The 27,126-nt window shown below is 36.9% G+C and overlaps 1 protein-coding gene across 3 annotated transcripts in view; it reads left to right on the top strand.

The window, feature by feature from the left end:
* NBAS (NBAS subunit of NRZ tethering complex) overlaps positions 1-27,126 on the top strand; it is a 319,521-nt gene that overhangs the window by 41,572 nt on the left and 250,823 nt on the right. For all 3 annotated transcript variants that reach the window (XR_005372117.1, XM_038560813.1, XM_038560814.1), the window contains exons 10-11: positions 10,852-10,990; positions 17,325-17,393. Coding sequence is in view for 2 of the 3 variants with exons in the window: in XM_038560813.1 (XP_038416741.1) it covers positions 10,852-10,990; positions 17,325-17,393 (208 nt within the window). In the remaining variant the exon portion in view is untranslated. The remainder of the gene's footprint in view (positions 1-10,851; positions 10,991-17,324; positions 17,394-27,126) is intronic.

Below are 27,126 nucleotides of genomic sequence, written 5' to 3'. Positions count from 1 at the left end.
TTCCCAGGGTGCTTATTGCTAGTATATAGAAATACTATTGATTTATGTATATTGGTCTTATTTTCTACAACCTTGCTGAACCTGATTATTAATTCCAATAAAATTTTTAGTGGAATCCTTTGGCCATTTTTCCCTTACCTCTATATATCTTTATAGGCAAAACCAAACTCCTGTCACCACTTAAATGCATATGTAATAGCTCCCAAATCTGTATTCCATATGTCACTTCTGGGCCACAGAGCTATTTATTCACCTGGGTACAGAACATCTTTTCTTGAGTAGCTAACTCACAATTACCCTCATTATATTCTAACTGTGTTAATCATTTTTTACCTCCAAACCTACATTTCTCCTGTATTCCCTAATCTTGATATATAGCATTTCCATCTGGCCCAAACCCCAAGATTCACTTTAGGTAACTCTTAATTCATTTTTTAATAAAAGAATTTATTTATTTATTTGACAGCATAAGTAGGGGAGCGGCAGGCAGAGGGAGAGGGAGAAGCAGGTTCCTTGCTAAGCAGAGAGCCCAATGCGGGATCATGACCTAAGCTGAAGGCAGATGCTTAACCAACTGAGCCACCCAGGTGCCCCTCTTAACTCATTCTTATGAATCTTAAAGACGTGCTTATTATTTCTCTGTTATATGTATCCAATCTGTCTCTTCCTCTTCATTTCTTTTTTTTTTTAAAGATTTTATTTATTTATTCATGAGAGACAGACAGAGAGAGGCAGAGACATAGAGGGAGAAGCAGGCTCCATGCCAGAAGCCCGACATGGGACCCAATCCCAGGACTGCAGGATTATGCCCTGAGCCAAAGGCAGATGCTCAACCACTGAGCCACCCAGGTGTCCCTTTCTCTTCATTTCTGCTGCCATCCTTCTAGTTTAGACACTCATTGCTTCGTCAATTTATCTCATGTATTCCCTGCTTCCAGTCTGGTCACCTCAAAATTCTTTTGTGTTGTGTTTCTAGCAAAGAATACAAGTCTTAAATGTAAGTCTGATTGCCTACTTAAAAGTCTTCTAATTTTCTTCGGTCATTGAGATACAGATATGACTCCTCTGAGTTTATCATTAAAAGCCTTTTACAATTTGGTCTTTTAACTTCTCTAGCCTCCTGTCACACCCTCTCATGTTTCTTTGCTCTAGACCAAGATTGGCATACATTTTCTGTAAAGGGCCACATGGTCTCTTTTGTAACTATTCAATTCTTGCACTGTAGTGTGAAAGCAGCCATAATAATACATAAATGAATGAGCCTGACTGTATTCTAATAAAGCTTCATTCACAAAAATAGGCAGTGGGACCAGATTTGGTCCAGGGCCTATAGTTTACAGACTCCTGTTATGGATAACTCTAGACCTATATAAATTATATTTCTCAAAATGCTTTTTTTGTTTGTTTTTTAATAACAAAAGCCTAGATAGTTTTGTTGGAAGTTTCGTCAAGCTCTCAAGCAATAATTACTATTTTAATACCAAGATATAGGTCAAAATGCTTTTGTTCTTCAAGGTATTTGTGCTTTTTGTCCCCCCTCCCTTTTTTCCTCATTTGTTTATACCTTGTCTTAGCACTGTATCATCAGTGCTGATTCCAGTGCTTTGCATATCTATCAATAAATTTTGGTTCAGTTAATATTTACTTGGCTTTGTCAAAATATGAAAAGGGAAAAAGCAGTACTGATGCACTGGAATACAAACCTCACGGGGGCAGGAATTTTATCTGTGTTATTTGTAGCTCTATTTTCAGCATTTAGAATATAGCCTGGTGTATAGAGTGCTCATTAGATATTTGTTGAGTAAATGAATGAAAGCCTGAGTTTGGAAGAATTAAAATGTAAGAGCTCAGGCTGGAGAACTGTATGAATGAAAGTCCTGAAACAGGTTTTCTCAAACCTTTCTTAGATGAAATCACAGGCTCATTAGCCTATGGGACTATAAATTCCTTCAGTGCAGGGAAAATTTGGTTTCCTTACACAGCATTTCTTATACTGCTAGCACAGCACCTTGCAAAATTGAGGCACTTCTTAAATTGACATTGAATTGACTTAATAACCTGAAGTTATTAAGGTTATAATTGAAAAATTTTAGTCTTTACTGATTACCAGTTACTTATTGAATCTCAGTCTTCCCACCCAGTAAGATGGCATCCTAATTGCTCTTGTGTAGATGGAGAAACTAAGCCCTGAGAGGCTAAGAGACTTTCCTAAAGTGATAATGACTTCTACATGGTAAACTCATGGCTTCTGATAATTAGGCTCAGTAAGCTTTTCTCTGTACCGAGGGTTGGAAAACTCTGGCCTATAGGCCAAATCTGACCTGTTTGTGTAGTCTGTGAGCCAAGGATAGATTTTACATTTTTAAAATGTTTTTTAAAAAAAGAATATATGGGGATCCCTGGATGACTCAGCGGTTTAGTGCCTGCTTTCGGCCCAGGGCATGATCCTGGGGTCCCGGAATCGAGCCCTACATCGGGCTCCCTACATGGAGCCTGTTTCTCCCTCTGCCTGTGTCTCTGCCTCTCTCTCTCAGTCTGTGTCTCTCATGAATAAGTAAATAAAATATTAAAAAAAAAAAAAGAGAATATTTTATGGCCCATGAAAACTATATGAAATTCAAATTTCAATGTTCACAAATAAAATTTTATTAGAACTTGGTCACACTTTTTAAAACAATATATTATCCATGCTTTTTTGTACTATGACAGAGTAGTTGTGAAAGAGACCATTATAGCCTCCAGACCTTAAAATAAAACATTTCTGTTTTTTTATAGAAAATATTTGCCAACCTCAATTCTATGCCATCTAACCATCTATCTGCGTATAGGTTCAGCTCTGCTTAGGAGATATAGGAGTATTGAATTTATATATAGATTTCCTTACACCTCTTGGTTCTCAATTCTAAATTGTATTTTAAGGAGTTTATAGCAAGGTACCACTCAATTTTAAATACACTAAATGTGTGATTATTTAAATTGCTAGAAAAATATAATTTCTATTACTAAATGAAGCAGTCTTTTCCCATCCAAGAAAAATCCTCATTGTTTTGCCTTTAACAACTAGCCATTCATTAAAATCCTTTGTGATCATTCTTAAGCGTGCATTGGCTGAATAGTGTCATGCTTCATAATTTGATTTCTAGTGAGCTCTATCCTCCAGAGCTCAGATCATAGACTCCGGTATAACGTAAAGCCGCGCTCTTAATCTTAAGCATGATCTCTGTACCAGCAGCATCAGAATCACTGGGAGAGATAGTTAGAAATGTGGACTCTTGGACTCCATCCTAGGCCTACAGAATTAGACCCCTGGAGGTGTGGCCCAGCTGTCTGTTTTTACAAGCACTGTAGCTGATTCTGGTGCCTATGTGTATTTGAGAACCACTCATGTAAAGAGTCATGATTATGTATGTTTTCTTCCTATAAGCTTTGTATCTAATAAACAAATATAAGCAGAATTTTAAATTTTGAAGTGATAAGATTTTTGAAATAAAGAATGTGTAAGATATACCAAAAATGAATTAAAGTGGGATAGTTTCCATTGTCCCAGGAGAGGACTGACTTCTAGCTGTGAAGTAGTATGTAACAATTTCAGAGCCCTTCTTTTTTTTTTATTTAATTTTAATTTTAATTAATTAATTATTTATTTTTTCAGAGCCCTTCTTTAGACAGGCACGATCTTAGGCACTTTTTAAATTTGAGACCTGTAATTTCTTTTCTTCTTCTGCGGGTTGTGTGCTGCAAGCCCAGCAGTCATTGGACAGAGCATATACTGGCACGTCTCCTTGTATTTCAAACTTCCTTTCTTCCTCAGCTTTAAGAAATTTTGAGCCACTAGATGGCAGGTTCTTCCAACAATTACTAGGTTGCAGAACATTCTTAATAAACCGTTTAAAATTCTTGGAAATAATTTGTAGTGTCACATTTAGCTCTCCTGGCTCATCGGGATCACGTGTGGTGTGATGCCTTAGGACACACATTCCGTTGCTACCTTCCTTTCCTCAGGTGGCCTCGACCACCCCCCTATTACTGCCCCTCATTCTGCTCTGGCCTCTGCCTTTACTCCTGTTCATTTAATTCCCCTTCTTGTGTTTTTGGCTACATCAGTCACAGTTTATTTTTGTTGTCTGATCCCTATGTTCCTGCTTTGAGTTTTAGACTCTTAGAATGTCAGAGCTGGGAAAGAGGTTCATTTGTCATTTGGCTCAGCCCCTTCATATCTCAGGTGGGAGAAGTGAAGCCTAGGGAGGTTAAGCCAAGGACAAGGACTGTGTCTTATTTATCTTTTGCCCTGTAGTGCTTGGCAAGTAGCACAGATAGAGGTTTCTTGAGTGGAACAATTGTGGTAAATACTGTGAAGAATACAGATATGATCTCTGTGCCCAAGTGGCTTCAAATTTACTAATGGAGGCATCATTTAAATAATTGTTCCAGTATAAAAGGTAGAAGGTTATGCCCAAGAAAGGAACAAGGCATACTTTTGTGATGTTAAGGACTCCTAGACTAGAAGCATGCACTGCATTTTTCATTCTCCAAACACACCATTTTACAAACTAGATTCTGCGCTTTGACACCAAGTTCACTTGGCTTAGGATGCTCTTTATGTGGTCCCTTTATCTGTCTGGGAAAAGGGAAATTGTTTGAAGGGTAAACTTTTCACTGACATTAAGCTTGTGAAGCCTTCCTTGGCCTCTTCCGCCATGTAGTTTACCTATCCTTTGGGCTGTCTTTATACCTGACTCCAAGGTCATTGAAGAGGTCCTGTGGAATAGTGACTTGTGTTGACTTATCCCTTCTCCTGGAGTGGACTGTGCTCATTTTCATTCCTGTGTATCAATATATCTCCAAGGCCATCTGAGGAAAGGAAGATAGGGGACAGAAAATGTGCCCCTAAGCATCACACTGTGCTTGATCCTGATGAACTGGGACAGCTAAATGTGACACTACAAATTGATGCCAAGAAGAAGTGTGAATGGTTTATTAAGAAGCTTCTTCAGTTGCTTAACATATTCCTCATTGCTTTGCAGGCAATTTGCATTTAGCAAATACTGATGGGATGTAGGGCATTTCTTAAGATTACATTTGTTGCAGAGGTATTAGAGCCTAAGACCCAACATTTTTCTATTTTCCACAAAATTTTGAGGCCAAAGATTATTGGGCAAATTAATCTCTCTCCCTCTGCCCACCTCCCTGCCTCCTTCCCTCCTCCTTTCTCGTTAAGAAGTACAGTTTTAATTCCCACACATCATGTGCTTTAGTGTAGAGAACTCAATTTGTACTCAAGAAAATCTGTTTTGCTTTATATTTTTTAAAGAAAAATTTTAAAACAGTTACTTCAAAATGGGATTCTTAAAGTAAGTCCTTAGCGAAATACTATGTATATTTAAGGAGGTACTGGTTACTACTGCGTGTGAATATTCTGGATGGAGGAAATTATTGCAACAGAAGAACATTAATGTTATAAGTTATTTCCTACAGTATTGTCTGTGGATTTACTTTCTGCAAAAATCTAACAGTCCTTTCAGTAGTAAACCACTGAATGCTTAAGCTAAAACTATTAATGTGTAAATAACCTCAAAATGTCACAAAGTAAATGATATGCTAATTTTATTTTCAGTATTTGGCTAGACTTGTGGGTTGGTGTTATGTGCTAAAGCCAATTTACGGAATTTTCTCTCTTGGACTTCATTAACTGGAAAAATTTATGTACATAATTTGAGATACTGTATCTTAATGTTCTTCTTTTTAAGTTAAAGAGAAAAGTACGAGAGAATGATGTAATGAACATCTAAGTACCTACTATTCAGAATTATTAATACTAAGATTTTCTTTTTACTTAAGGTATGTGATATGTGCACATACATATACATGAATAAAAGAGACAGTGTTACAAACAAAATGTCTTATTCCATTATTTTGTGTCACTGTCCCTTTCTAGAGGTAACTACTCATGATTTTGGTGTGTGACCTTGTCTGTCTCTGTCTATCGTAGTTCCATTGCATACGTTTCCCTGAACTCTTTATTGAATTTATTCATCTCTTTTAAACACTTAATATACTCCCAGTTTTCCTGCATTGTAAATAGTACTGCATGAAATATTCTTTTACCAAGAGATAAATATACCTGTACCGCAATTTCTCTAGAGTTTCCTTAGAACAGTTTGTAGGATTGTTGGGTATATATGTTTGTTAGGTATTGTCATATCATTCTCCAAAATGATTGCTCCAATTTGCAGTTTCACCAGTACTTTTTAAGAGATACTGTGTCGGGCAGCCTGGGTGGCTCAGCGGTTTAGCGCCGCCTTCGGCCCAGGGAGACCAGGGATTGAGTCCCACATCAGGATCCCTGCATGGAGCCTGCTTCTCCCTCTGCTTGTGTCTCTACCTCTCTCTGTGTCTCTCATGAATAAATAAATAAAATCTTTAAAAAAAGAGAGAGAGAGAGAGAGATACTGTGTCTTTAAACATTCCCTGTATTGTTTTACTGATTTTTTAAATTATTTTTTTTAAACATAAGCTCTATTCCCAATATGGGGCTTAGCACAACAGCAAGATCAAGAGTCGCATGCTCTACCAAATGAGCCAGCCAGGCACCCCTAAATCTATATTGTTTTAATCTGCATTATTGACTTTTGGATTTTTCCTTTTGTGACTTAATTCTTTGTCCATTTTTCTTTTGGGCTGATTGTGGGAGATCTATATAAATTGTTTGCTAATGCTATTACTTTTATGTGTTCTCTTGGTGTGTGATTTATCTTTTCTCTGTATGGATAGAAGTTTTAGATTTTACTATGGTGAAATTTTAAGGAGCATGTCTAACACTAGGTTAGAGAAAGTATTTTCAGGTCAGGATGCACAGAGCACACTCAAAGGGAAAGATTATCAGTGTCAGTTGAATTGGCTTTTCTTAGAACTGTACACTCCCTTGTGAATTTCAGATTTGTCTAGTTCCATTACGTCAGTTTCAGTTCCATGAAAAATTCTGTTGGGATTTTATTTGAAATTGCATTCAAATAATAGATTAAGAAGAACTGACATCTTTAAGGTATTGAGAGTTTGTTAAAGAACATGCATGGTATTTTTGCTCTTTATTCATGGCTCCTAGTCTTTCACAAACATTTTGAAATTTTTTTTCCTAATACTTTTCTTTATCAGATTATCATCTTTTTTTTTATTTTTATTTATTTTATTTATTTTATTTATTTATTTATTTATTTATTTATTTATTTATTTATTTATTTATTTATTTATTTATTTTTTATCAGATTATCATCTTAACAGTGTCTACTGCTCTTTATCAGTGAATCACTACCCCCACCCCATTTCTCCCACCTCTGTGGCCATGACCTTTCCCTTTCTCCCTGCCTTGTCTTCTCATACCTTACTGTTAGAACCTAGCAAGCACAGGGACAGGCAGGGGAAGTGGAGTTGCTGTGGCAACTTTCAGTGTGCTCGTGACAGAGAAAATTGGAGCTTTAAATTCAGTCACTCAGGAAACATTCTTTTTATTGTGTCAGCTCTTGGACTTCTCTCCCCTCGTTTTCATTGACTGTTTTCATTCAAGTTACATCATTTTACCATCTAGGGGAGGGCAGTACAGGATTAGTGCCATCATTCTGCCTCTTCTTCCACTTATTCTTCAATTGTGCATTAGTGGAGGAAAGGCTGTTTGGAAGAAGATGTGGAATCTTTTTTGTTCTTGATGGAGTTTGTCATGTAGCCAGTTTGATGTATGCATGGCTATGATGTTTATCAAAAAATCAGAGAGAGGAAGTATCTTCTAGTGTTAAGACCAAGAGATAAGAAATCTGAAATTTCAGTTAGCTCTGTCTCCTTCAGAATTCAGGCTTAGTTTTATACATACATACATACATACATACATACATACATATATGTATGTCTGTCAAATAATCCTTCATTGAAATACTTTCTTTGCAATTCTTTTTTTGTTTTTAAGATTTTATTTATTTGAGAGAAAGAATAAGCGCAAGTGGGGGGGGGGGTAGAGGCAGAGAGAGGGAGAAGCAGACTCCCCATTGAGCAGGAAGCCTGATCCAAGCTCCATCCCAGGACTCTGATATCATGACCTGAGCCGAAGGCAGACAGTTAATCAACTGAACCGTCCAGATGCCCCTCCTTTGCAGTTCTTAACTAATGAGGCATTCTACTGTACTACTGTTGATGTCATCTGTGATGTCATGAGGTGGTCACTGTTGATGTCATCTATGATGTCATGAGGGTGGTAGCCGTTAGCATTGCAGCCCACAGACTAGGCAGTCCCCAGGATCTCTTTAATGGTTCCAGAGAATTCTCTTGCTAAAGAATGGTGCCCACATCTGTTGGGTAATCTTGACAATCTCATCAAAAGTGATATTTCCACTGTGCTAATGTTTTTCTACTTCTTTCTGTCTCTTGGTGGTTCCTTGAGGGCTTGATAATCAGGGCAGAGGCAGAAGGTACCATTTCAGTCCATACCTGTCTGTTCTAAATGGTCAGTTTCACTGTTATCCTCAGACCCTTCTAATCACCGGTTGTCTTGGTGGTGTCGCCAACTATTTTTGGAGACAGACGTTGGTGGGGGGGGGATGGATCTTGGGGGCCATGGCAGACGTGGCTCTGACTTTGCCACCGGTGCACCTCAGATATATCTTTGATCTCATTGGAATTAAACTTCATTGGCACGGTAGAGGTGGGTGGGGTTGGCAACTAGGGTCAGATGAACCCGGATTCTGGATGGCTGAAGGCAGTTGTACCTTTGCTTCTGCCAAGCTGAAAGCCAAAAGCTACATATATTTTTTAATCTGAAAATTTTTGTCCCTTCCATGACATAGTAGTGCAGATTAAATAATAAAGTCCAATCCCTTGAGAAAAGAATTACACTGTTAATATAAATGTATATGTTGTATATTGAGCAGAAGAAAATTATTTTAGTTATCAGGATCTGCTTTATCCTTGCCTTTTGGGGATTTGTTGAATTCTCAGTGTTTTTATTATCATAGGTTACTAATTTTTAAAGATACGTTTTATGAACCACGTATTTCCTGTTTGAAAAAACATTGAGATTAAATGCAGAAATGTAGATATTCAAAATCACCTGTTTTGTTTCTATTTATTCAGGGGATTTTTTTTTTTGGCTTTTATTTTTACCTTTTTTTTTTTTTTTTTTTTTTTAAGTTATCTCTGTGCCCACCATGGGGCTCAAACTCATGTGACCCTGAGATCAAGAATTGCATGTGTGCTCCACGGATTGAGCCAGCTAGGTGCTCTCAGAGTTGTTTTTTTTGTTGTTGTTGTTGTTTTGTTTAACAAATTGACTTTTGAAAAAAAAATTCTTTTTGGAATATTTGAAGCCTGTTCATTGAGACAATAGTATATTGACTCCTTTGTGACTGTCATTCAGTTTCAGCAATTGTTTTGTGACCAGTTTTGTTTCATAGATATCCCCAGCTATTCCTCCACACACCTGTTTTGGATTATTTTTAAGTAAACCCTTTTGATAAGTCAACACTAAAGAGCCTTATAAAGTGTTGTTTTCTTTTACTTTCCAACTGCTTTGCAGAAAAAGTTTTTTAAGTTTTGGTTTTACTATGAGCATGGTCTAGGAAAGGTAAAGACTGATTTGTGTGATGGAGTGCATCCTCTTTTTGATAAAATTAGTACATGGTGGTGACAGTACTATGTGTATTTTGCTTTAAAAGGAGCTTGGTAATTGTTGTCTGTCATTGGCACAGTGGTAGTTCACGTTGGGGGAGCATTATATGCACAAGACCAGAGAAACCTGTGGCCTCTCTTTTCCCTTATTATATTGCCTGTTGTCATTGGGATCAAAAAATAATTCACTGGTAATTGTAGTGCTTCCTTTAATATGTCAGAACTTTACTTTCACATGTTTCTCTTTTAGATAGATGATTATAATATGTTATATAGTTCTCTCTCAGATTTAGTGAACATGACTGGAAAATCATGACTGTAGTGACTCTAGGTAAAAAATACTGTATTGCATATTTGAAAATTTCTAAGGGAGTAGATCTCAAAAGCTTTTATCACCAGAAAAAAATTCATTTGTAAAAAAAAAAAATTCATTTGTAACTGTGTATAGGACAGATATCAACTAGACTTATTGTGGGGATCATTTCACAGTATATACACATTTTGAATCATTATGTTACATACGTGAACTAATGTGTTCTATATCACTTAAACCTCAATAAAAAAAGTCACAACTGTTTGGGTTTCAAATCAGTTCAGTTTGTGCAGTGTCGCACAGTCTTTTAACTTTTAACTTTTAGTATACGTTAGACTGTTTGCCCTGTTGGTAACTCGCCTCTAATTGCTAACGAAGTAGAACAGACAAGTAAACAGATCGTAATGCACATCCAAACTACTACACCGTCTTGTTTCAGTGTAGTTATTACCGTAGAGTGCTATTCCACTCGCATTCCCAGATGTGGTTCCTAACATCTGTACCTGTGCCCTTGCCATGAACAGCACACTGCTGTAATGGATACGTATATACCTGGGTGTGATGACAGATCCGTGTGTTAAAGTTTATTGGTGTTAATACAGTTTCTTCAGTGTTCAACCTTAAAACCTATTTACTCTTCTTAAAATTCCCATCTGGATTTCAGGTGCTTGAATGTTTAAGCCTTTCCTCTGTATAAGTGAAGGTGAAATTCTAACTGAAAAATCACCTGCTTTTCTTTCGGTTGTTTCTTCTAAAGCATTTAACTTCTAGGTTTAACATATAGTAATTTTAGTTTTCTTTGTGGAAGCGACTGTTTTGCTCTCATTGTTTTGATGTCATCTTGTTCAGACTGCAGTTTATCAGTTCTTTTTGTTATTCTGTTTTTTTAGACTTTTGCTGGTTGGTGGATGTGAAACTGCTGAAGTGGGCATATCAAAAGCTTCTAGCTATGGCCTGTCTGCCTGGAGAGTTCTTTCAGGATCGCCTTATTATAAGCAGGTTACTAATGGTGGAGACAGGGTCACTGCAGTAAGTATTTTTTATGGCGTTTCACTTTGCTAATAGGTCTCAGGCCAGACAGGAGGAAATGCTGTGTCTTAAATGAGGAAAGTGACTTCATGTGAAATTTTAGTACTTTCAAACATCAAATTTATTGAAAGCGTTTTTTAACTTGGTCTCATTTTTAGTGGTAGTATTGGCAAATATTAGAAAATGAACCTAACAATAGTCCTGTTACTTGTATTTGCTTATTTAGACATTAACATTTATTCAGCACTTTTTATGTGCTGGCAACTGTTTGAGTGCTGTTATGTGTATTAGGTCATTTAATTTTCCCTAACTTTTTGAGGTAGGTGGTGGTACTCACCTGTCTATCGATAGGAAAGTACAGTGCAGTTAAGTAACTTCCTTGGGTTACTGAGCTAGCAATTGGCAGGATCAGAGTAAACCTCCAGCAGAAGCTCCTCAGTCCAGGTTCTTCAGCAGCATGATTCACCCAGCCATTCATTCCATTGTTCTGTAGCAGTGCACTCTGGTGTGCTAATAGTAATAGTCAGTACTGGTGAGGTTCTGCTGTGATAATAACACAGTCACACAAACGGATGAAAACTCCTGACATTTCTGTGGTTTGCCATAGAACGATTTAGTCTGTATTTGTTGCAAAGCCTACTGTTGGTGCTGTAACTCCCCTGGACAGTTGGTTCCAGGTGATGATGAAAGAATCTATGCAGGCTGGTGACCTCCAGAGTTTCCTATATCTCTCTTTAGAGGAGGGGCAAGAGAGGACCAAAAGGTGGGACCAGAGCTGACATTGCTTGAGCTCACAGTTCATGTATGCCAACTAATTACATGGCCCTTCCTACTTCAGGGGGCCTGGGAAATAGTTTTTCTGTGTGTCCAGAAAGGCAAGAAAAAGGAGCTGTCAGTGAGTACTAATTTCTCTGCCATATTGGCTTCCCTACATATTGGTTATTTATGTAAACTGCAGGAAGTCAAGCCCTTGATCACACTTACGCACCCTGTGCTAGTGCATTGCCTTATATGTAATGGACACGCAGATATTTTTCAAGTGAGGGAAGAAACTGAGAAGTTAAAGGGAAACACAACGTAAATGAATCCGTTACATTGCTTTTTCCTGGAGTGAAGGTATTTGTCCTGTTATTTCTGTTTTAAAGTGCAGTGTTCAAAAATAATCCTTTAAAACCATGAATAGTTAAAGGTTTGGTGTTGAAGTAATAGAGAAGTACTTTTAGAAAGAAATCTTAAGCAATTATTGTTAGCTTCCATTCATTTTTTCCCCTATAGCTTTTAGCATGTTTTAAAGTATATAATTGTGACTTTAACCTAACAAAGTAGTGTTTTTCTCTTTTTAAAATTAGCTCAACTTAGTGGTCTGTATGCCACCAGACCTTATAATGATTTATATTTCTGCATGAGTTATAATCGAGGACTGTGCTTTGTGCTTTTCCTTCTATACATTATCCCTCTACCCATTCTAGATCCTACCTCTTATTGAGTGTTAGTAACCAGACTTCACAAATAAGGAGCTTAAGACCTGAGGGCTAAAAATAGGGGAGCACTAAAAATAGGGGAGCATGGGAGGAATGGCTCTTCTAGGTGCTGTTGAGTACTTTCCCCTGCTCCCCATATGAAATTATATAGATGTCAGCAGTACTGTCAGATTTATCTATGATTATCATCCCATAATTCATAGAGGTAGGAGTTGCTTATACATATTAAACATATTATTTTGTTTTTGCAGGGGGTTAGTCCTGTTTTTCTATCTGATTTAAATCGTACCCAGCTTATAGTTTTCTCTGTGAGATCTACCAGGGCAGGTCTTGGAAACTGTTTAAACAGTTTTGGCTCTAGAATCTAAGTGTGATGTCTGCAACTTTTAAATGGTTTAGTCAAAAACATAATTTAAAGTTTTACTTAAGTAATTTCTACACCCAACATGGGGCTCGAATGCCTAACCCCAAGAGGAAGAGTTGCATGCCCCTCCGACTGCGCCAGCCAGGTGTCCCAGTCAAACCCATAATTTAAAAGATATGTATACACACGCACAGATAAAGCAAGTGTGACAAAGTGTTAATAACTGGTGAACCCAAGCGAAAGGCTTACTGGTATTTCGTTGTACATTCACTTCAGCTTTTCAGTGGCTATGAAATTTGTCAAACTTAAAGATTGGGAGGAAAACAAGAAAGAAAAAGGTAAGGGTGGTGAATACAAGGAAGGGTGAAGTAGGCAAATGGTGGGACTCTATCTCAGTGCAGTATAATGGAGCGAGCCTGTTTGACAGTATGCTCTGGGAGAGGAAGAGCACGGTCACATACCGAGAAACCTTTTCTCACCTTAGCTTCTTTGAATTCGCTTGATATTTTACTTTGCTCTTCACTGAAGTATTGGAATCTGCTTTGCTATGGTCTTTCCCTCTCTAGCTGAAGGTTCGGGATTGCAGTCTCTTTAAAGAAAATTGCCTGTGCATTGACAGAATAAGTGGGGAAAAACATTAAATTGCAAATTGAATGCTCGGCTGTATGATTAATTTCTTCAAATGCCGCAAGTGTATTTTAATTACATTAGTGGCTCTTAAATGTGTCTTGCAGCTAAACTTACAGTCATCCCACATAGCCTCCGCCTACCTTCAAGTAATTTGAATTACAGGATTAGTTTCTTTTGTCAGGTGTGGGATATTATCCTCATGGAATTTGTTTGTTTCAGGTTGCTATTGTGTTGGGGTGGATATTGACTAAAAAATGCTGCTACACTTAACATTCTAGTCTCTCACAAGGCTGCTAGGTTGTAAAAATAGACTATGCAAGATTCAATATGTGCACTGACCAAAGTTTACAAATTAATATGAGATAGTTTTATTTATTTGTTCAACATTGAATCACTGCTCTGGGTATTAGGAATGGAAAGGTAGCATCCCTCAAGGGGTTTTTTGTGTTGGAGGGATATAGCTGTGTCCACAAATAAGGGCAGCAAGCTCTAATAGGTGGCAGGTCTGAATTCAGTAACTGGGAGAAAGAAAAGAACCCGGACCTGGGAGGCAGAAGTCTGAGATTGGAATTCTAGTTCAGTCATTTAGACTTGTGTTAAATAAGGCTTTTGCCACGATCAAATGAGCTAATACATGGGAAGGTACTTGGTAAGCCATAAAATGATTTATAGTGTTTATTATTATTATCTGTTTATATTTTTAAGATCAGAATCTTAGAAAATGTATAAAAATGAGCAAAACGAATTTTTATATTATTACTGTTGCTGCTTTTTGGGTAAAGGATGTTGTTGTGGAAAGAACACAGGCTTTTTGGAATCCTGTTTCCCTGAGAAATCCTATCTCCCTGAGTAAATAGAAATAATCAGAGGACTATTTCTATAAGATCCCATTCCCTTCCTGCATCTCCCTCTGTACTCTTGTTACCTTTTTTCTCATTTTCACAGGTGAACTGTCCTTGTACCAGCTAAAGCCAACCCATCTGTTTGTCCACTAGATCTCACACTCTTGCTTCCTGAAGGATATTTTTCCTACATCATGAATCTTGCTGTTGATTAGATTTCTCAGTATACCACATGCTTTTATTTTTCCATCATAAATAATATTTTGTTTCATTTGGTTTCAGGGAATTTAGACCCCACTAAATCCTGCTAACACCTTCATTTATTTTTCCCTTCTTCAGCATGTTTAAGAGCCGTTTACACTTACTCTTTCTTCTTTTGAATTTGAATTCACTTGCATGGGGATTTACCTCTGTCATTTCACCTAAACTGTCTTGTTGGTTATCAGTGCCCTCCAGTATTTTACCAGTTCATCATTTTTATGGGTATTCTTTAATTCCCACTAATTGGTTTTACAAAAATTAGTTTATTTTCCTTTTTCCCTTTCTGTTTTCTTCCCTTTAAAATAGTGTTATTGCTACTTTGACAAAACAAGTAATATTTGCACATTAGTTTCTACCCTCATCCTCATTGTCTTTAGTATTCGATGTTTCTCTTTCAGAATGGTGTTAGTTCTTTTGTTAAAATGTTCCCAGTCATCTTTGGGTTGGATGAAACTATCTTCTAGTAGGTGTGGTTTGTTTTTGTGTAAGATTTTATTTTTAAGTAATCTCTATACCCACTGTGGGGCTTGAAGGCACCACCCCCACTGAGATCAAGAGCTGCATGCTCTACTGGCTGAGCCAGCCAGGCACCTCTCTTTTAGTAGATGTTTTAAGAAGTGCTCATAGGTGAAGAGCTCCTTAAATTCTTGTATGTTCAGAATTGTTTTCCAATAGCTGGATATTTGAAGGAAAATATATCTGGATATAAAATCCTTAGTTTACCATTACTTTCATTGAACTTAAAGCCACTATATTATTTTTTTGCTTTGTGGAATTTGAAAATTCTCGCTTATTTTCCCTACAAAGAGAAACATGGAAATAACATACAAATGTTATTTGGCCATTTTGCTTAGAGACCTGGAGGATTTTCGTTATCTGTGAAGTTTAATAGTTTTCCTAGGATATTTCTTGGAGTTGATGTTTTGGGTTAATTTTCTCAGGTACCCTCGTGGGCTCTGTCAGAGTATAAATTCAAATCTTTCCTATTTCTGGCAAATTTCCTTGGACTATAATTTTGACAAAGATTTTAGATAGATCTCAGATCCCTTTGCTACCTTTCCTCATCTGTTCTTCCTGGGTCCCGCAGTATTTTTACAGTCTGCTTTTGCTTACCTCTAGGCCTTGTAGTGGGTGTCATGGGGACATGGGAGTTAGCAGGAACAGTGGAGATGACACCTGGGATATGGTGATTTTTTTTTTATTTTTCTACTTACAGTTATTTTGAAGTTTGGATTATCTTCTGTCTTCAAGTTAAACTGAGGGCAAGGTTTTCATGGAGATTTATACCCCTTCCTTTTTTTTTCCCCCTGAATAATCTCTATACCCACCATGGGGCTTGAGCTCACAACCTTGGGATCAAGAGTTGTATGCTCTACTGACTGAGCCAGTCAGCCACCTTGTATTTCTTTCTTCTTGTTCTTTTTTCGTTAGAGGAAATATTGGGAGATATGGAGCTAGGCTATCACTAATGGCTTTAGCTACTCAGAAGTTCTACTGGAAAATTTGTAACCTCAACAAAATAGTACTCTTCTTTGCCTTTTTCGCTTAAGGAAAAGTTCATATAGTATAAGAATATTATTCATGAATATGAATATATCAGCCATTAACCATTTTAAAGCATATACTTCAGTTGCATTGAGTATATTCACAGTGTTGTACAACCATCACCATGATCTAGTTCCAGGACATTTTCATCATCCCAGAAGGAAACCTCATACCATACCATACCTGTTAAGCTGTCACTCCCTGTTCCTTCTCCCTCCACCTCCAGGCAGCCACTAATCTGCCTTCTGTTTCTGTGGATTTATCTATTGTTTCATATAAATGGAATCCTATAATATGTGGTCTTTTGTATCTGATTTCTTTCATTTAGCATAATATTTTTAAGGTTTATCAAAGTTGTAGCATGGATCAGTGCTTCTTTCTCTTTTATGACTGCACAGTGTTCCATTGTGTGGATATGCTAGATTTTGTTCATTTTTTGTCAATGGTCATTTGGGTTGTTTCCATATAATACTATTGCTGTGAATGAACATTTGTGTACAAGTATTTGTTTGAATACCTGTTTTCAGTTCTTTTGGATATATACTTAGGATGGAATGGCTGGTCAAATGGTGATTTTATGTTTAACTTTTTGAGGAACAATCACACTTTTCCATAGCAGCCGTACCATTTTACATTTACTCAGCAATGTACTAAATTCTCTACATCTTCAACAGTACTTGTTTTACATTTCTTAAATTATCCCCTTCTCTTTCTCTTGCTTTTATAAATGTATCTTTTAGATCTAAAGATAAAAATAGTCTTGTGTTATATTATTTCAAATACTGATTTCTAAATGTTGATTTTTTTTTTCCTGGTATTTTTCAAGTATGGGATCAATTTCTTAATGAATGAAATTTCTATTGGAAATTTTGACTTTTCTATAATGATGAAAGGATAAAATGATAACCTGGGGAACCTCATTTGAGAAGAGCTTGAGTGGCTTCTGATTTGCATAGATTGTAGTAGACTTGTTACGTGTGTATTTAAAAAGCATTTGATTATCGGTATATGTTGTTAGATTTACCATTTGGATCTTTTTTTTCCTGAATAAAAGTAGTCTCATCAGGGATCTCTGACCCCTATTGATGATTTTCTCAACTATTTCTTAAAATAGTAGGTTTGCTATAGTTTTGATTTCATGATAAAAGGATTTTTACTGTAAGAAAGCATTCCATTAATTTTTCTTTGTATTATATGTATTTATTTTGTAGGTACCAAAGACATTGGGATTATTAAGGATGTTAAGCATCAAGTTTTATAGTCGCCCGGGACAAGAACAGGTAACTCACCTAACCTTGTGCTTCTGAGATATTTTCACCAGAGTACCTTTTAAAGGACAGTGGAATGAACCTTGAATGTTATAGATCTTCATCTGGAAGTGTTCTTTTTTTTTTTTTTTTTTTTTTAATTTTTTTTTATTTATTTATGATAGTCACAGAGAGAGAGAGAGAGAGGCAGAGACACAGACAGAGGGAGAAGCAGGCTCCATGCACCGGGAGCCTGATGTGGGATTCGATCCCGGGTCTCCAGGATCGCGCCCTGGGCCAAAGGCAGGCGCCAAACCGCTGCGCCACCCAGGGATCCCTGGAAGTGTTCTTAATTATACACTCATAGGTGTGTGTATATATAAGTAAAAATTCATGTAGCTATTCACTGAAATTTGTGTGTTTTATTTTTATTTATTTTTATTTATTTTTATTTTTTATTGGTGTTCAGTTTACTAACATACAGAATAACCCCCAGTGCCCGTCACCCATTCACTCCCACCCCCCCACCCTTCTCCCCTTCCACCACCCCTAGTTCGTTTCCCAGAGTTAGCAGTCTTTACGTTCTGTCTCCCTTTCTGATATTTCCCACACATTTCTTCTCCCTTCCCTTATATTCCCTTTCACTATTATTTATATTCCCCAAATGAATGAGAACATATAATGTTTGTCCTTCACCGACTGGCTTACTTCACTCAGCATAATACCCTCCAGTTCCATCCACGTTGAAGCAAATGGTGGGTATTTGTCATTTCTAATAGCTGAGTAATATTCCATTGTATACATAAACCACATCTTCTTTATCCATTCATCTTTCGTTGGACACCGAGGCTCCTTCCACAGTTTGGCTATCGTGGCCATTGCTGCTATAAACATCGGGGTGCAGGTGTCCCGGCGTTTCATTGCATCTGTATCTTTGGGGTAAATCCCCAGCAGTGCAATTGCTGGGTCGTAGGGCAGGTATATTTTTAACTGTTTGAGGAACCTCCACACAGTTTTCCAGAGTGGCTGCACCAGTTCACATTCCCACCAACAGTGTAAGAGGGTTCCCTTTTCTCTGCATCCTCTCCAGCATTTGTTGTTTCCTGCCTTGTTAATTTTCCCCATTCTCACTGGTGTGAGGTGGTATCTCATTGTGGTTTTGATTTGTATTTCCCTGATGGCAAGTGATGCAGAGCATTTTCTCATGTGCATGTTGGCCATGTCTATGTCTTCCTCTGTGAGATTTCTGTTCATGTCTTTTGCCCATTTCATGATTGGATTGTTTGTTTCTTTGGTGTTGAGTTTAACAAGTTCTTTATAGATCTTGGAAACTAGCCCTTTATCTGATATGTCATTTGCAAATATCTTCTCCCATTCTGTAGGTTGTGTGTTTTACTATATACTGTTATCTTAAGAAAGAAAATTTAAAAAGTAAAGAATGAACCTAATCTTTTTGAGTCTGGGAATACAAGCCAGGGAAGTCTCCTGGATCATTATATGTCTGAAATTTATTTTTTCTTACTTGTGAATTTTGTATCCTTGTCCATAATAATCCTTTTTGGTTTGTTTGAAAATAGAAAAACAGTCTGAGATTCTTGAAGCTCCCAGAAGAAATAAGCCATGTTGATTCTGGGCTTCAGTTACCCTTGTTACACTGTTTTCCTCGGTAAGAGATGAATGGATCCACGCAAGGATGTTTGTCAGTTTCATCCTGGTGTGAGTGAGACACAGACTCTCAGGAGCTGTCTCTGCGGAAGATGGTTCTATTCACTCTCTCTCTGTCTTGTTCTCACAAGAGTCTTGGTTCACATGGAGACACCAGATCATAGCCTTCCTGTTGAGGGGAGAATCAAACAACCTCATTTTCCTTTTTCTTCAATTTCTTTACTGACCCAAGGGAAATATAGGAAATACTGAAATTGTAAGAAATAAGATGAGCATTTTGTTGCCATATTTGTATTTAATATATTTAAAGTTTTGAGTTCAAGTTCGTTCTCTGCCTTTGACTTCAGCTAAATCATGTGTTCTGGATTGGTCTGGCATTCTGTCTGTAGAAGCGAGTGGTACCACTGTTCATGCCTGGAAAGTCACTCTCATGTTGAATCCCTGTATGTTTACAGTATTTTTCAGTTAGCATACTCTTTAGTCAGTTCATGGAGTTTGTTTTCATTTTGCAGAGGAAGAAACATACGGAAGATCAAGCAACTTGGTCTCTGCCATGCACTTGCTCCTTTCTAATTTACTATGTTGCCTTTGTTGGTCTGTTACCATTTTAGTGCACAAGAGGGTTATTTTGCTTTTTCTCCCTGCAACCTTTCCCATTCTCCTTAACACTAAGTTACTGTTTTTTTTTTTTTTTTCCAAATTCTTATTTAACTTAGTTAAATACAATGCAATGTTGGTTTCACGAGTAGAATATACTCCTAAGTTACTATCTTTAGCAAATTTTAAATGACTCACCTTAAAAAAATATTTTGTTGACTATTATAAAGCAATGTCATCTCAGTGTTTATTCATTTTTTCTCAATCAGCAAACACTCCCTTTTGAGTCCAGGTGTCAGGTTAGACCTGAGAATAAACATGAATAAAATGCATTGTACTTCCTCAAGGAGCCCTCAGTGTAGTGGGGAGATGGTTAAGCAGTTATGAAACAACACAGTATTACACATTTTATAACCCATTCTATAAGGTAAAATGAAGTACCATTGAGGCGCAGAAGAGGGAGCATTTCATTCTGGAGGGGATACTTGATTTGAAAGTCAGAGTTGCTCCCACGGAAAGAGGAACACCAGACATTTCCAGACTGGCAGGAGCATATGCAGAGTCATGGAAGTGTCAGAGAGCTTTGCTGGAACTCTCCAGTTTGCTGAGCTCCAGGATCCAAAGACACCTGTTTCTTGTATTCCATGTTTATTTCGCTTGGACCAGTATATTGTAGTATACTCACTGCAATAATTATTTGGGGATTGCTTTTCATACTTCTTTATACCCTGTGTAGTTAGCAGATAACTGTTTGCTCATGGATTTGGGATATGAATAGGCAAATATAACTGTTTCAATCAGTACAGATTGTACTGATTGTCTATTCTTGCCTCCACTGTGGTTGGTTGACTAACCATAAACCATAGTTTTACTTCTGCGCCCTCTATTCTCCTCCATTGATCTTTGTGTCTGTTTTTCTGCCAGTACCATACAGGTTGGATTACTGTAGCTTTGTGTTATATCTTGAAATCTGGGATTGTAACACTTTAGTTTTTTTCTTTGTCTCTGTGTTTCTGCTTCTCTCTCTCTCTCTCTCTTTCTGTGTGTGTCTCTAATAAATAAATAAAATCTTTTTAAAAGAAAAAGAAAAAACTAAGAGAGAGAAAGAGAGAGAGGCAGAGACACAGGCAGAGGGAGAAGAAGGCCCCATTGCAGGGAGCCTGATGTGGGACTTGATCCCGGGTCTCCAGGATCACGCCCTGGGCTGAAGGCGGCGCTAAACCGCTAAGCCATGGGGCTGCTGCCCTAGTTTTTTTCTTTCTCAAGATCACTTCAGTTATTTGGGGTCTTTTGTGTTCCATGCAATTTTAGGATTATTCTAGTTCTGTGAAAAATGCTGTTGGTATTTTTGATAGGATTGTGTCAAATTTGTAGATTGCTTTGGGTAGTGTGGACATTTTCATAATATTGGTTTTCCCAACTCATGAACACGGGATAGCTTTCCATCTGTTTGTGTCATCTTCTGTTTTTTTCCATCAGCGTTTAATAATTTTCAGGGTACTGGTCTTTTACCTCCTTAGTTAAGTTTATTCCTAGGCTTTTTGTTTGTTTGTTTGTTTTTTGGTACAGTTGTAAATGGGATTGTTAATTTTTCTTGGTGCTGCTTCATTATTAGTACATAGAAATGCAACAGAGTTCTGCATATTTTGTATCTTGTGACTTTACTGAATTCATTTATCAGTTCTAGTAGTTTTTGTGGAGTCTTTGGGTTTTCTATACATATTGTCATGTCTTCTGCAAATAATAAAAATTTTACTTCTTTTATACCAATTTGTCTTTTATTTCTTGTCTGATTGCTGGGGGGAGGACTTCCAATACTATGTTGAATAAAAGTGGTAAGAGTCTGTCTTTTTCTTGTTCCTGATCTTAGAGGGAAAGCTTTTCACCATTGACTATGATGTTAGTTGTGGGTTTTTCATGTATGACCTTTATATGATTCCAAATAACCAACTGTTGGTTGTCTGGCATATATTATCTTTCAAAGAGTATATTGATAATAAAAGCTACATATGTTCTTTTATAAGAAAGTTTTTTTCCCCCCCAGACGCTTTCTCTTTCCTACATACTTTTGCAGTGTTGCCACCTGTTTGCTGCACCCTGGTTTGTTAATTGTGCTTTTGAGGATGATTGATTTTTGTGTGTGTGTGGGGGGGTGGTCCAGACTTTAAACCACAGAAAATCTTCTGAACTTCTTGAAGACAGAGATTTATGTTTTGCTCACTGCTGGCTCCCCAGAGTGTAAAATGGTGCCTGACATGTAATTATTATATTATTGAATATATTTATTCAATAAATAATTGTTGAATGTTGGAAGAGTAGGGCTTACAAATTCACCTTTAAGGCTATGTGGTAATTTAGAACATTTTGAAGTATGCATTATAGTTCTTCAGTACTTTAATTTTTTTTTAAATTTATTTATGATAGTCACAGAGAGAGAGAGAGAGAGAGAGAGAGAGAGAGGGGGGCAGAGACACAGGCAGAGGGAGAAGCAGGCTCCATGCAGGGAGCCCGACGTGGGATTCGATCCCGGGTCTCCAGGATCCCGCCCTGGGCCAAAGGCAGGCGCTAACCCGCTGCGCCACCCAGGGATCCCCAGTACTTTAATTTTAATATAGTTTGTACATTTGAAAAGTGTAATGAAATAGGAAATCACTCATTTTTAATTGTTCTTATGTAGATGATACACAGTGGAAGAAAGTTAGCCAATTTAAACTAATCTCAGTACAAAGATCTGATATTTAACATTTAAAAGAATTACTCTCTTAGAAAGGACAGTTAAAAGTTTTATTGCAGTGTTTGAGACCAGGCACAATTCCACTCTAAATATTGCTGCCAGTAGTAGAAGGCTTTAATTAGTGTTTTTAATTAACAAAAGATCAAATGATATTTGAGCTGGTGGTTTAATAAATGAGAAATAGAGGTGAAAGTTAAAATCCTGTTCATATTATTAATTTCTTTTTTTTTCATATTATTAATTTCAATAGTATTAGTATCACATTGCTACACAGATTCAGTGAGGTAAGAGGAAAGTACTGTTGGAAAATTTTTGAGCAAAAATTTGATACAAAGGGGTACATAGAATTGATAATACGGTCCGTTAAAAGGGCCATGGATGAGCTTCTGGTGGAAGAAGACTATCTATTGTGTAAATGATCTTTGTCAGCCAACTTACTCTGCCCCATCTTGCCTACTCAGTGATAATAACTTACCAAGTAATTATTTACCGAGACTGCCTTTTTTGGTGGATACTCATGGAATAGAGTAGACGTTAGCAAGTGATATTCATCATTTTCTTTCTTGTTTTGTTTGCCTCAAACAATTGTAAGATACAATTGTGAGATATTTATTGAAGTATAATTGTAAGATATTTTAAGTGTACAATGTGAATGGATTTTCCCCCATCGAATTCACACATCCATTAACTCACATATTTACCTTTTTCTTGTGTGCATAAGAATGTTGAAGTCCTACTCTCTTAGCAAGTTTCAGTTATATAGTGCAGCGTTATCACGTTACCCATGAATCTTCAGAACTTCATCTTCTAACTAAAAGTTTTTAGCCTTTTACCAACATCTTCTTACTTCCTCCTTTCCCCCAATCTCTGATAGACAACTAGTTTCCTACTATCTGTTTCTAGGGGTTTGATTTTTTAAAAAGATTATATATATATATATGTAACATGCAATATTGGTCTTTCTGTGTTTGGTGTATTTCACTGAGCATAATGCCCTCTAGGTTCATCGATATTGTCACAAATGACAGGATTTCCTTCTTTTTTAAGGCCACGTGATACGTGTGTGTGTGTGTCCACATTCTCACCAGCGTTTGTTCTCTTTTCTTTTTGATGATAGCCATCCTAATATGTGTGAGGTGGTACCTAATTGTGCTTTTGATGTGCCTTCCCTGATGATTAGTTGAGCACCTTTTCATGTACCTGGTGGCCATTTTTATGTCTTTTTTGGAAAAAAAGTCTATTCAGATGTTTTGTTCATTTTTAAGTTGGGTTATTTGGTTTTTTTGCTATTGTTAATGGAGTCCCTTGTATATTTTGGATATTAACTTTTTATCAGTTATGTGGTTTGTAAATATTTTCTCCCATTTCATTGTTGTCTTTTCATTTTGTTAATGGTTTCCTTTGCTGTGCTGATGTTTTTAGTTTGATGTAGTCCTGCTTGTTTATTTTTGCTTTTTTTGACTTTGCTCTTGGTATCCTAATCCAAAAAATCATTGCTAAGACCAGTCAAGGAGCTTATCCCTTGTTTTCTTACAGGAGTTTTAGGGTTTCAAGTCTTATGGTCAAGTCTTTCATCCAATTAGAGTAAATGGTGTACATTAGGGGTTCAATACCTATGTGGTTTTTCCAGTACCATTGAAAGAGTATGCTTTCCCCACTGTGTATTGTTGGCTCCTTTGTTGTAAATTAGTTGACTGTCTATGCATAGGTTTATTTCTGGGCCCTCTGTTCTATTCTACTGATCTTTGTGCCTGTTTTTATACCAATACAGTATTATTTTGATTACTATAGCTTTGTAACAATAGTTTGAAATCAAAGTATGATACCTACAGTTTTGTTCTTTCTTAAGTTTGCTTTGGCATCTTTGGGGACTTAGGGTCTTTTGTGGTACGGTACAAATTTTAGGATTATTCTATTTCTATGGAAAATACCATTTGAATTTTGGTAGAGATTGCATTGAACCTATAGGTCACTTTGGACATAATGGACATTTTAACAGTATTCTTTCAATCCATGAACATGGAATATCTTTCCATTTATTTGTGTTCAATTTATTTGACCAATGTTTTCTGGCTTTTCTTGTACAGATCTCTCACCTTCTTGGTTACGTTTATTCCTAAGTATTTTATTTTTTTGGATGCTAGTATAACTGCGATTGTTAATTTCTTTTTTATAATAGTGCACTGTTAGTGTATAGGAATGCAAGTGGTTTTTGTATGTTGATTTTTGTATCCTAAAGCTTTACTGAAATTGTTTATTCCTGCAGTTTTCCAGTGGAGTCTTTAGGATTTTCTATATATAATATCATGTCATCTGTAAAGAGACAGTTTTACTTCTTCCTTTCCAGTTCATGTGCTTTCTATTTATTTTCTTGCCTAATTGCTCTGGCTAGGATTTGCAGTACTATGTTGAATAAAATTGGCAAGAGTGGGCTTTCTTGTCTTGTTCTTGCTCTCAGAGAAAAAGCTTTCCACTTTTCACTGCCAAATTATATATTCTTGACATTCCAGCTGTTGTAATGATTGAAATGAACATGACATACATATTTGAGGAATCTGAAAGAAATTCAGACACATTTTAACCAAAGTAAAAATTATGGCTAAATTTTATTGCGTTTTGAGCTATTTAAGTCAAAAAGAAGACGAGAGAAGGATTATTCACTTATGCTGAGAAATCTTAATACAGTATGAGGAATTGCAGTTCGAAGGTTTGAGGTTTACTTTTATTGTGATGTGCAGTTGATTGAAAAACCATTTCCTCTTATTTCTGAGCACACACTCTGAAATTCTCTCCCTGGCCAACCAAAAATCATTCAGATTTCTAAATACCGCAGACTCTCTTCACAGAATTTAGCCTAGATTTTCTAACTGTGGCTTTAGGTCTTGTGTAACAGTTACTGTCAGGATAATAAATTATTCCCTGAGCCATAAATACTCTGTATGCTATGTGCACTCAGAAATGTTTCTACAAATAAGAGTTTTTATTTCATTAGGAAAACACCGTGTTTCTGAAGTAACATAGGTGACTTGTCTATTATGAGTGGCTATAATTCAGTTGCTACTGATAACCATATCTTCTCACTGTGCACATATATGAAAGTTAAACAGATAACTTGGGACTTGAAAGAAATGTATACTTAACGTATACATCTCATTGTCTGGGATCTGCTTTGAAAAACTCCAGGGGGAAAAAAATTCCCCAGCATATTGTAGTGACTCCAGGAGACTTGGTGAAACAAATGTGGAATATGGATATTTCTTTATAAGCTGGTTGTTGGGTCCATGGGTATTCATTGTACTATAATTTCTACTTTGGTGTGTCTGTAAGTGGAGATTTCTACAACAAAGTGCTTTAGAAAAAGGAGCGGTAAGTTTGCAGTGTAGATATCATAGTGTCAAATAAAACTAAGGGGATTTAAGAACCCACCAGGTTAAAAGCAAGTGGTAATATTTTAGTTAGTCTATTTACTGCTTAATATCTAGAAAGAAAAGAAGGAAGGTAAAGGAGAGAAGGATTAAAACAAAATAATTAAAACAAAAATTTTCATTCAGTGTTTTCTAGTTCACAGTGCTATTAAATTATTTATACACTATTATTTATTATTATTTATACACATTATTTATTACACTTTTTTCTTTTTTGTTAAAGAGATTCATAAACTCCCTATTTGCTTTCTTTCAGAACATTTTTAGGGGAGTTGGTTAATGAAGCATTTATAAAACCTGGGAGTTATCATACAGATCATTCATGACTAATTATGTAGGTGAGGAAAACAGTAAAGTATACTTGACCATGATTTCTCCCAGGGAGCATTCCTGTGGCTCCTGGAAAGGCCACGGCCCAGGGGAGGGCAGTGATGCCTGTGTAGTGGAAGTGACGTGGGTTGGCATTGAAGGCATCTAGTTCAGGTTCTGTGGTCTACACTTGAATGGTCTTCAGCAAGTGTCTTAACCCTTGGGATCTTGTTTCTTTCCCTATGAACTTTAAATGATGGGATGAAAGTTGTTGGAGGTGATGGAAATATGTGCTTGTGAGGTTCACCTTATGCCAAACTGTGGAGCCTGTTGACCAGAGTTGTGACTAGAAGATGTCAGGCTCTTCTGCTCGTGACCTCCTTTCCATCATAAAGGAGGGGATGGGGGAATATTTAACATTGTATTGGAAGTGCTTTTGTGTTTATTGCTTTTCTTTCTCTGGCTTTTGTATTTTAATCTTCCTTACATTTAATTCTGGCATTCTGGGTTAGACATGTTATATCCCGTTAAAGTGATTTTAGTCCTTAGGAAATTAGAGGATGCTAATCTTTTCATCTATCTACTCATCCAGAAATGTTTCTCACTTTCTGAAATCATGCTGTTTGTTTTTGATAGCTAATAATGCCTTAGTCATTGTAGACCTGAGGACTTAAACTCTTGTGTCTGTAGAGATCTGGTAGATAATGTGGTGAAGTGGGCCAGGTATAATTTCTGTTTTTTCAGTGTAGTGATATTTATTTTTCAGGCCTGTAGTTGACACCTGGCCTTAATCTTGGGGCTGTAACCAAGAATGATGGGGGCTTTGGCTAACTGGAAAGCTTATCACCATTTTAAGGGTGCATATGCTATGCAGTCCCACCTGATTATTGCCATGGGGGGTGGGGGCTGTGTTGCCAGATTTTCTAAATGTTAAGGACAAATTCGGGTGTAGGCAGGCAGGAGACATTTCTGCTTGTATGGTTTCTCTTGTGGTAACTGAGCAACCTGGTATTCTCATTAGGAAAGGACTGAGAGA

Source organism: Canis lupus, chromosome 17 (genome assembly GCF_011100685.1).
Source record: "Canis lupus familiaris isolate Mischka breed German Shepherd chromosome 17, alternate assembly UU_Cfam_GSD_1.0, whole genome shotgun sequence".
Lineage (NCBI taxonomy): Eukaryota > Metazoa > Chordata > Mammalia > Carnivora > Canidae > Canis > Canis lupus.
Note: the sequence above shows the minus strand (reverse complement) of the source record. Positions and strands in the feature narration are given on the sequence as shown.